This window comes from Equus asinus, chromosome 30, assembly GCF_041296235.1.
Source record: "Equus asinus isolate D_3611 breed Donkey chromosome 30, EquAss-T2T_v2, whole genome shotgun sequence".
Taxonomy (NCBI): domain Eukaryota; kingdom Metazoa; phylum Chordata; class Mammalia; order Perissodactyla; family Equidae; genus Equus; species Equus asinus.
In genome coordinates, this window is record NC_091819.1 from 5018754 (window position 1) to 5030967 (window position 12214).

General features: G+C 37.3%; 1 protein-coding gene across 1 annotated transcript in view; it reads right to left on the reverse strand.

Annotated features, from left to right (window-relative positions):
- Window positions 1–12214, reverse strand: part of CRB1 (crumbs cell polarity complex component 1) — a 199063-nt gene that overhangs the window by 118005 nt on the left and 68844 nt on the right. Inside the window, exons 3-4 of the mRNA XM_014829037.3 lie at window positions 4789–4984; window positions 2082–2221 (exon numbers count right to left, since the gene is read on the reverse strand). Of these exons, the coding sequence (XP_014684523.3) occupies window positions 2082–2221; window positions 4789–4984 (336 nt within the window). The remainder of the gene's footprint in view (window positions 1–2081; window positions 2222–4788; window positions 4985–12214) is intronic.

The following is a 12214-nucleotide window of genomic DNA, read 5'->3' on the forward strand; positions in this document are numbered from 1 at the left end:
TTCCCTTTTAGAGAATTGATAATCTCTTTGTACTGCATCAAAAATTGCACGATATACATTTGTTCATGCTATATCCCTATTAGAATGTAAGGTCCTTGGAAGAAGGGACTATGTCTTTTCGATTCCCAGGCCCCTCCCTGATACTGAAATCCATGTGGTTTAATGATTGAATCCGTGAGCGAATGGAGTACACGCTAGTTTGTTTTTTTCAGGCAGGTCTTAACTGCCTGACGCCATTACAAACCCCCCAGAGAAGAGAAACTATCTCCCATATGTGACTGCCTCCTCCTGGTGTACAAAGGGGTGGGTACTAATTGTTGTGTTTTTTGGAGTACTTAATATGTGCCAGGCTCTATTTCTATAATTCTGTTCTTCACAAGAATACAACTAAAGTATTTTTATCCTGTGTTTTCAGATAAGGAACTTAACAATTATGAGGTAACTCACCCTACTTCACTCAGTTAATAAATGGTGGACTTGTCCTACTCACAAAATGGTTGACTCCACTCCCTACCTCTGAACAGAGGTCCTGTCCAGAGTGTTGATTGAACGTTGAGTGGTTGTTGTTGTCAAGAATGTAGAATAACATGTTTGGGAAAAATTTCAGTATTTAAGTTAAGCCAATAACCAAAGGATAGCAAATATGCCCTATTTATTATCTAGAAGTGGGAAGACACATGACATACATAGATTTCTGAGCCGCAGAAGAATCCAAACTTTCTTTTATAATTTCATGTTTCTTTGTTTACCTACAAAATATATTTAACCAAAGCATGTTAAATGTCCCTTAGGCAATGGGATATCTTTCAATCAGAGGCTACTACCAGTTGGATTGACTCCAGTCTCCTCCCCAACCACAGGATTATCCTTTCCTTAGACAATTAAATGAATGGAGAAAAGGAGATGGATGATCAGTAGGTTTATAACAACTAGATCTTGAATAATCATAAGTTTATGATTTTTTTTTCCAGTGGTTTAATTTTATTTTGCAACAAATTAGCTGGCACCAGGAGCAGTTCATCTAGATGTTGTACAAGCCCGGTGGAAATCTGGCAAACACCTAGGTCGTGGAGGCAGGGGTGGGCACCACAGGTGAGGAGGCCCCTAAGACGAACTACATTCAGGTGATGCTGCAGGAGAAAGATGCTCTAGAGAGGCTGAAGGCCCCAGGCTTCCCAGAGAGCCTGGTGATCCAGACTTACTTTGCTTGTGAAAAAAAAAAAACAAGAACTTGGCTGCCAACTTCCTCCTCAGTCAGAATTTTGAAGATGAGTGATGCCAGGAGATCAGGCTACCCACTGTCTCCTCCTTACCCCCAACTCCACAAAAGTTTTATAAAATAAAACATCATAGCACATAAAAATCTTCCACTTCTACCAGTGAAATCCTAGTGAGAATGAGGTCAAAAAAATGTCAAGCAGGTGGTTTGCCAAAATTAATATTAATTTTTACACATGGCCTGTTGACTCAAGTGTTACATACTATTTTCTCCTGATTCTGGTATCACCTCTACACTCAAGTCTAATTACTCTTTATGAGTAATTTTTAGTTATGGTTTATGTGTGTTCAACCTGTATTCTCATTTACATTATAAATGCTTAGGCAAACACTCCTATTTCTGGAAAATCATTCTACACCCTCGATGGGGACCATCAAAATCATGTTGACTGACTCCATGAATTATAACACAAGCTCCTAGAATTTTAACATTGTTTCATGGGTTTCAATATATTTTAGATGTCAAAAAGAACATCTTGGAGGAAAAGAAAGCATCTTCCAGTGAATTTTTCTCCATGAAGACCATGCTGAAATCGATCCTTCCATTGGTTTTGCCTCTCTATTTCTTCTAGAAGGTTCTTATCCTTGGGCAGCTTGATAACCTACTTTGGACAATGTGTACTGTAGCAATAGGCATGTGTGAGTACTGAAGAATAAAACTAAGTTAAACAATGATAACTAAAAGAAAGAGTTAGTTTTAAACCTTTAACGACAAGAATTTTTAGTTTCTATTTGCTAAAAGTGATTTGTTTCTATTCTAAGCCAAAAACAAAAAAAAAGATGGAAGATATTTTGTCACTTACCAGGCCAGCAGTGACAAGTGTAATTGTCAGCACTGTCCTCACATGTAGCATTATTGTGACAGGGTTCTGACCAACATAGAGGCATCAAGGTCTCACAATGTGTCCCTGTGAATCCACTACCCATGCAGTTACAGCTATATCTGGAGAGTAAAATGAAATTTTCACATCAAGTCTTGGTTATGTTGAGATCAAATATCTTTATCCTCTCTCTTCACCTGTCCATCAACCTGAAACCCACGGCATGGTCTTAATACCTATCTCAAAAACTCTGGGGAGTTATCTCGATAGACCTTAATTCATTATGTGTTTCCATGTTAATATCTTATCATTTTTATTTATAGTACAGCTTTATGAAAAATTATTTGGAAAACAAATTGTTTACTTCAGTTCCCTCATCCAAAAATCGAATATTACCTGTATCACAGGGTTATTGTGATAATTCCGCATACATACAAAGAATAGATATAGTATCTCAAGCATCAGAAAGTACTGAATAAATTGCTGCTAAATAGTACTTAAAGTTGTTAATATTTGTGAAGGCAGTAGAGAATGATTTATACCATTGTGGCACTCTTTTATATAGAGAGCCCATTAATAAGGTCCTTTATGAAAAACGAAACAATAAATTATGGAACAAACCAGGAAAAACCTTCATTAAATGAATTATGACTTATGTTCTCTTGTTTTTAGATTACAAGGATATTTTAGTCTTGCTGTTTATAATTATTCATTCAGTGAGTGGGATCATCTGACAGACCCCAAATACAAATCTCATGGGGGAATTTATTGACTTTATCAAGAGGAGGCTTTTAATTTAGATGAGAGCTCTTCAAGGACTTAGTATTGTAAAAATGTGAACTTGCCCACTTGGCTTAGATAAAGTGGGGGTCTGGGGGAAAGGACACCTATGAATTTACAAAGCAGTTAGAGACCTGTCCACCATGGATATTTACCACTGAACACAGACATTAAGGCTTCACCAAGAAAACTGAAATATTAGCAAATATAATAAGTGACTATAATTGTTATACATATTGCTAGTTAGAAATCCTCTGTTCACTATTCCATTTGTTTAATTAAAAGTGCTTACTAAAAATCTACTCTATGTCAGACATTAGAGACAAGAGCCTTGTACTGAAGGCTGGCCAGTGGACCTCAGTTCTTGGAATTAGAGACTTCATCCACATAATTCCTTTGATCTGCAAGAACCTTGTTTCACGTATAGTTTCTGACTTTCCCATATACCTCATAGCCAATGTGTTAATTTTTTGTTGTGGGAAAATAAAGTCAAGTCATATCTGGTCACCTTGTGATTACTTTCTCAAAATTTAGGTAATAAGAGAAACAAGGGTAACATAGAAAAATTACTCATGGCACACTCAAGTGAGGAGATGAAAGGTGGCAGGGTTTCAGCCCCCTTCTGTTTGCATTACCGTAGGAATCAAAAGCTTTGTGTAATTCCTATCTTGTTGCTTTCTGGAGACAGTAAAGCATGGATGGGAGAGTCTCCTTCTTTTCCACTGGAGTTCTTATGTGGGAACTTCCATTTTTGTCTACCTATGTGTTGGCCAGTTACCTGCCTCCAAGAATGTAGATTCATGCTACTGGAGACTGATTTGCATGTAACAGAAAGTCAGAGCAAGATGTGGAATGTGATTAAAAGTTTCGCTTTATAGTTTACAAAGAAAATATACAACCACATTGTTCTACTTAAAATCATTCTATTTTGCTGGATATGTTTGAAGCACACAAGGCTTTTATTGCTCTCCTTTGAGTCTGATTAACTTTGAAATTTAGATTCGGGATAAATTATGTCTTATTTATTAAATAAAGGAAAGTTGGATTCTAGTTCTCCTTTTGCAAAGAATTAACTGTGTGAATTTGTGGGAGTCACCCAGCTTCCCTGACTTTTAGCCTCCTTATTGTAATATGGGAACAGTAATGCCCATCTTGCCTTCCACTGAGCTGTTGAAGGATCCAACAAGACGCTAAGTGATGATGCTATTAAAAACTGTTATGCATCTGATAACTCACTACATGTGGTTTAAATAAGTACTAGAAAGTTCTTTTCAAAATATTTGATATGAATTTCAATTACCATTATCCAAATTTATCTCCATCATATTAATGTGTAATTTATTGTTATTTTTGACCGAAAAGCCAATGATTGAATCTGATTTGGAGCAGAATCACATGGCTACGTCTCACCATTTTGCTTTCTCAAAAGTATTCATTGAATTCCCCCAAACACCTGGAAATTCAAGATAAAATTAATTTAAGATCACTTCCCTTTCCATCAGTGTTTATATAAAATTCCTAAAGGATCGATTTTTCACCACTATTTTTATGCTTCTTATCACATAGATACAACCTTATATTCACATATAGAAGAATCTCTAGCTTTGTTTTCACCCCTTTGCTATCTTCAACATGTTTATTTCATGGAATTGATAAGCCACCATTTTTCTGTAATATAAGCAGTTCTAAACTTTTACAAACGTGAATTGGAAGATCCTCACCATTGGGACAGATGACCTCTGAAGGATGCATTTTTTAGTAAGATCTGAAGGTTACAACCTTTCATCATTTAAAGTATAAAGTCATCTAAAAATTTTAAGCTAAGGGTGTGAGATCTCCAAATTCTCCAAATAGTCCTTGGTCAATGAGTTCTCTCTGAGCCAATCATCGCATGGAGGAGAAAACTTACCTGTTGCTTCCATCCACACATAGCCCTCCATGGAGACACGGCTGACTGGCACACTCGTCAACGTTGAGTTCACAGTGATCACCAAGAAATCCAGGGGTGCAGGCACAGAAATAAGCCCCCAGAGCATCCTGACAAGTTGCACCATTTAGGCAGGGCTGGGACCAACATTCATCAATTTCCATTTCACAGTTGACACCTTGTAAAAAAGTCAGCACAGGAAAAAAGGAAAAGTTTTAGCGAAGTGTTAATATTCTAGGTCTTTCGCAATGCTTTATTTACCAAAGCTCTTGTCAAATGTTATGCTACTCAAAATAATTTTCCTCCTTCATTGTAATTGATATTAACTTTTTGGCATGCTTGTGGGGAGTTTCAAAAAGCAGAGCAGCTGTTATGTACAAAGGACTATTGTATACAACAGCTTGTGACTTTTCAGTCTATGGAAACAAGACATTTTTAGAACAAAGTCACTGTTAACTGTACTTTTGTTGGAAGCCTAAAAGGGACTGATCCATGTTTTTAAATTATTTTTAAACACTTAGTTTAGTTAGGCATCATATAGTACAGTGAGTAGAAGGTCAGATTTCAAAGCCAAATGGATCTTGGGACCTTGGCACAGCCACATGCTGGCTGTTTGACCTTGAGCAACTTCCTTAACCTTTGCAAAGCTAAGTTTCCTCACCTGAAAATTGGAAAAATAGTTGTAACAACCTCATAGGATTATTATTATAAATGTGATGTATTCTAAAGTGCTTATAACAGTACTTGGTACATAGTAAGCATTTGCTAGAGAAAAAAAGCTATACTTGTTCTTTCCACAAACATTTATTGTACAAATATGATGTGCAATTATTTCCTTAAGTGTTCCTTTTGCATAGATATTTTAAAATTTAAATTTTCTGTAGTGTTGTAAAATACTACTTGCAAATAGAAAATAAGTTTGTGATTTAAACTGATTTTGTGCTATTATTAGAAGCTATTTCATTTTAAAGTAATGTTATATTTAAAAAAATCTATATTTCTCCCTCCAAAAATAGTAGATGAAGATTATTTACTAAGCAAAATAAGCTCAAGATTTGAAAAATTAGTCACACTGAGGTAAGAAACTACCCTACCGAATCTGCCAAAGTAATATTTGATATACAATGATCAAATTTACATATAGGTTTTAAAAGACACAAAAGGGGGGAATGTCTATGTTTATCCATCTTTATTTCTGTGCTTATAACCTGGAATAATAAATTATGTATTAAAATGAGACTGAGGGATTTTTGCATAGCTCAGAAGTTGCTAGTGGTTTGATTTTGTGCCCCTTTCCTGATAGAAAATGCCACCTGCCGTTTACAGCTGTGACTGGATTCTACCAATACCTACGTTAAAAGGGATGCCAGCATATTAAATCTGAGTGCTTTTTTGAGAAGAAAAAAACTTAAAATTAAATTTGATATCGGTAAGAATGGAAAGTTGTGGATTAGTATTTGTTGCTAGGTAAATGGCCTGCTGTTTGAAGCCTGGCTCTTTCTTATCCAGTCTGTGAATGAGATTTTCCATATCTGTTTACTTGGCACCAGTTGGGTCCAGGGAAGAAGCTCTGAAGACCTGCGTTCTCATTCTGGTTCTCTCTCTGAAACGGCTTTTCAGCAATGCTTTAACATATTCATTTCTGCCATGTCAAATAATGCAATAATAGATACCTCTTCCAATTTTCAAGAATGTATGGAAGACAAAAATGATAAACTCTTTAAATTTTTTTCCTATAAATATTTTTCAACATACATAGCAACTAAAACTATAATGTGTTAGTACTCAGTAACCGTAAGTTACAAATTACCTCCCCTAAAATGACACTGACCAACTATGACCTTAAACAGAGTGAACTGTGGTCACCCAGGTCGACGTGGATTCCCATAGTGCTCTCTGAGTGGAGGGCGATTGGCACTTATTAAACACCCACTGTCTGCGGGACAGGTCATGGTGATTTCACATGCATTCTTCTATCTCATCCCAACACATTTAAGGTCCGCTGACTTTCCTGTGCCTCAGAGCTAGTAAATGACAGTGTTTCTGCAATGCCTGTCTTCTAGTTCAGTTTTTTATCAATCCACTTTTTCAGAGTGCCTTTGCCTATATGCCATTGGATTACGTCCTTTGGTATTTTATTCATACATATTTGCTGGAAAGTGTTAACATATAAAGCCAAATCAATGGTTTAAAGCTTGTTAACACTTCTGAATTTTTTTCATAATTCGAACAAAATCTATATAGTCATCTGATATACACCCAGATTACTTCCTAATGCTTAAGAAATACCTTATAAACCATTATTTTAAAGACTGCAGCTCCACTTATAGGTTGTAGTTCAAACATTTTGTCTTTAAGATGACCCTGATGAACATAAAAGAATGTGTTTCAATAGCTTAGAGATAATTTCAGGTCAAACAACTATTTACTTTGGGGTGATTTATTTGTACTACTCTTAATAGTACTTAGCAACATGATTCTTATTGCAGCTTATCACTGCTAGTGATATAGACAAAAGGGATTTGGTCTGAGTGTGTGTGATGCCAAAATAGTTGGATGAAAAATGCTAAGTACAGTCCGCCATCCAGATGTTTTTGTATTTCCAGATGCTTGGCTTCAGAGATAAAACATCTGGATACTATGATTTACATTTGGATGTTTACTGCCACGTACTTACAGCCCTTAAATATATGCAATTAATCGACCTTCAAAAGAGTACCTGAATGGTTTGGGCCATTCTATCTGGAAATATTGATTTTGTGACTAGCGTTATTAAGTATAGCACCGTGTCATTACGTCCATGTAGCAACAGAAAGTGAATGCAGTTACAGCGAGTAGCACTTCTGTGGCGGATTCTCTAAGAAATAGGAAATTCTTAATTGTAAAATTCTTTTACAAAAATTCACTCAGGAATGAAACCAATCTGTTGGAATTGGTTAATAGTTCTTTATGAAAAAAAAGAAAACAGAAAGGGTAAGAAAAAAAAAACACAGGATAAGAGGAACTCTACATCAAAAGAAAAATGTACAGGACAGGGGAAAAAATTCCTCTGATTTCATAGCTCTGGTGATTCACCATAACTAAGACTGTGCTAATAACCACAGCGGCATCTCCACATGAACATAAGTCACCTGAGCTGTCAGGTCACTAGTTTGTGACTGACAGGGGTAGATCTACTCTGAACTACTCAACTGTCAAAAGAAGTTCAGAAATGTTCTGACAACCAAGTATTTTTAAAAATATAAATTTCGAAGAAGGATTAGAATTACATGCCTAAAGTATTTCCCTAAAGTATTCAGTAAAAGGATGAAAAGATGAGAGATTCCTAAGTTTACCCACTGGCTTTGGCAGAGAAGAAATATTCCTGACAAATAATCGAAGAGTGTTCTTTTTCATCTTCTATAAGACATAATCAATTTAAAGCCAAAAGCCACTCCACCTCATCTTGGTTCTCTTGACAATGCACTCTCTGGATTCTCCTCTTGCCTCTTCAAAGGTTCATGGCTTGATTCTCTTACCTTTCCACTTCCTCCTTTCTCTTTCACTCTCTTTTCTTCTCCTTTCTTACTTGCTACATCATACTTCTTTTCCTCATTCTTTTTCCTTATGTGGAAAGATCATATGAACTGACGTGAGAAGAGTTTGCTTCAATGAATATCTCCACTTTATATCCCTAAGGTGTAAGAGAAGGGCCAGGAGTGTTCCTGCCCTCCTCCCAAACCCCATCCTAACCTAGATATCTAGTCAAAAGTCACCATTGCCTGATGGGGAAGGCTGTCATGTTAGAATCCAAGAAGAGTGATATCAAAATACTAGCTTTAAGTGCACAACGTGTCCGTGCACATATGCCGGGTCATCTACTGCCAGTGTAGCATTGCTATCGCCTCTTACTAAGAAGATCTCCTCTGCATCACAGAGACACCAGGAAATACATTCTCCTAAATCTCCTTCCCCAAATGGTTGACGGTTTGAGTTTGCCAATGAGTCACTTCTAGAACTGGAAGGTGGAAGAGAAGCCATGATTCTCTCGAGATTGCTCAGATGAGCCCCACACGTGGGCGGATGTGATTCAAAGCAACTTCCTAAGGAGTCTGGAGAATCATTCAGTCCACCGCTGTAGAATGGGAAAGTTGGAAACTTCCCAGAGACCCTTCAGAATTGCAGCACCTTCATAGGAGCTTTTAAAAACCTCCCCTTTTGGTGCGTTGGACCGAGATCTTTCCTGGCAACTTCTTTGAATTCCTCGCCCTCATCTCTACCTACTGTGTACAAACAGGGCCAACTTCATGGGTTTCATGGCACGTGACCTCTGCAGGACCCTGCATATCAGGACTCTGTATCAGTTTACTAGAGTTCTGTAGCAGATTACCAGAAACGGAGTGGCTTAAACCACAGAAATTTGTTGCCTCATAGTTTTGAGGCTACAAGTCTGAGATGAAGGTGTCATCAGGATTGGTTCCCTCAGAGGGCTGTGAAGAAGGAGCTATTCCATGCCTCTGTCTTTGGCATTCCTTGGCCTAAAGAAGCATCCCCCCAGTTTCTGTCTTCATCTTCACATAGTGTTCTTCGGAGGTGTGTGTATGCGTCCAAATTTCCCCTTTTTATAAGGAAACAAGTCATATCAGATTAGGGGCCCAATCTACTCCAGTAGGACCTTATCTTAACATCTGCAACAACCCCATTTCCAAATAAAGTCACATCTGAGGGAATTCAACAAAAGAGTTAGAACTTCAACATAGGAATATGAGGCGGGACACAATTCAACCCATAATAGATTCCCTGTCTGGTTTTATATTCTTCCTGCACCATCTTGAAATTCTTAATGATTTTCTAACAAAAGACCGTGAATTTTTATTTTGCATTAGGGCCCACAAATTATGTAGCCTGTTCTGTGTACCAGCCCTTAATTCCTAAGTTAAACTCTTTATATCTGAAATACATAAAATGACCATTTTTTTCCTGACCAAATCCTGATTGATACACAGAGAGGAAGGATTTCCTAAGATAGGAAACATTTGAGCAGAATATTCAAGCAAGCAGAACTGTAACCCCCAGGTGAAAGGAGAGAAGCAGAGAGTCAAAGATACAGCCAAATGGAAGCTGGAGTAGAAGCCCCTTTCTCCTCACCCCACCTTAGGCATGTTGGGAATTTGATAGAACCCTAGATAAGTGCTGGGATCCCAGGAAAGAGCATCTCATTTTCCTTCTACAACTTTGGAAACACATCAGACCACACATGGTTCCAAAGCCAACATAGCACAGAATGACAGGACAGAGAAAACTACATAGGATCTGGGTGGATGGAAATGAAATAGTTTTATAGAGAATGCTTGTTGAAGCATGCAAAGCAGCCAAATGCTTCCTCTAAGTGAAATACTTACTTTTTTATATATTGTTGAGTTAAGGAATTATAAAAATTGTACCTATTACTATTACTTCCCTTCTTCCCCTTTTCCTTTGACATTCATCATGGAAGAATAGAGAGCACATGGATTTTATAGACAGACACCCAGGACTGAACTCTGCTCTGCCACTGTTAATTCTGAGGTTGGATATAGTTAATGCTCAATGAATGATGGGTATTACCTATAGTCTGTTTGTTCTTTATTTCCTGTATTCCTTCCTCAATTCCTCAGGGTAGATAAAATCTTAAAATATTTGAGAAATTATTGAAAGCAAAGATAACTCTTAAAGGGAATTTGGAATAGCTTCAAATTCAGTTAAATATAGATGCCATGCTGAGCATACGAGCTAGAGACCAGAAAAATTTGGAGCAGCCATTATATTAATACAAAAATCTACAACTGACATATAAATAGATGCTGAGCCATCATAAATATATAACTAAAATTAGATAATAAATAGCTGAGGTGGATCAATAGGTTTTAAATTAGGAGAAAAGAAAGTAGTCAGTGGGGCTTTCCAGGGCTGGAAAATTACAAAGTAATAATTGTAGGTCAAGGACAAGAAGGTTTGGAGAACAGTAGAGGCAGACAAGCTCCCCATGAAGTCCAGGCTTGCTAAGGAGATGTCAAGATAGAGGAGTGATGGACGGTATGAGTCTGGAGAGGCCATTATGACTGAGATTCTGCTACAGATCAAGTAAGAGTTCAACAGAAGCTAAAAAATGAGAAGCTCAGGTGGTGGTGAGAATTTTGAATGATGAGTGGGTCTCACTTGAGTTCGTATATCTGTATGGCTACAGTGGAGTAGAGATGGTGGTCACTGAAAATAAGCTCAAGAAATTCTAAAAGTGCGGTCCATGAAATTCTGAAATAGCTCCCCTTTGGGTGTGGATAAAGTGAAAACTTCTTATTGTTGTATTTAAAACCCTTTGAAAAATATTTCCAGTTTCATTTCCCATCCCAATTCTGTCATCACTCTATATTCCAGTCATATCAAAGCATTTGCTTTCTCAAAACTGCCATACACCTCTACGCTTCCAAGAATTTGGAAGCACTGATCTCTCTCTGGAAATTTCTTTGCCACTCGTCCATCTGATGAAGTCACCATTTAAGATTTAAATTGAATGTCTCCTCCTCCTGGAAGTCTTCCCTGATTTCTTCACTGGTTCCATCCTCTTGTGTTTTCATAGCACTACCAGCTTTATATTTTTAAATTTTATTTTAATTTAATTTTAATTTTTTGTTACTTGCTTATCTCCAACAACTGCTTTGAAGACAATGATCCTTTCTTGTTATTGCTGATAATAGCCGACATTCATTGAGAGCTTATTTCACATGATGTAATCGGCTAAGCATTTTACATATTTGATTTCATTTTGTTTAATCTTCAAAAAATTACCCATGAGGTACTTTTATTATGCCCATTTTATTCATGATGAAACTGAAGTACAGAGAAGTTAAGAGATTTGATGCAGATCAAAAAGTAAGAGAATGATAGAGCCACTTTAGATTCTAGTCAGTCTGAATTCAGAGCCTGTGCTCTTAGCCACGATGCTACACCACAGACCAATGCATCATGTTCTTCAAGGATGTCCATCCTCAGTGTCTTGCAAACACCTGCCCAGTAGCAGGTGTCCAACAGTTTGCTGAGTTGAACTGAATGTGAGGAAGTTGGCTGGGAAAGAGGAGAAGTCATTGAGGATACTGGGAGTATCTTGGAGGTTCATAAGTAATTGCTCACAAGGAATAGAAAAGAGTAGTGTAAGTGGTAAGTGATGAGCCAGTGGTCTCTCAGGTGCAGTGGGCTCAATGAGAAAACCAACCTTTCCTCCTATCCCTGAGAATCAAGGCGAGAGGAACCCTTTAGTAAGCTTTGTGTAGAATGTGGCTTCATCAGACAAATGCCAAGTCCTGGCAAAGGCCAAGGGATTAAGTGTGTATTGGAAAAAAATAGAAAATGTTTTATATACTTGTGTTTGAGAAAAGACTACGGGTAGAGAAGC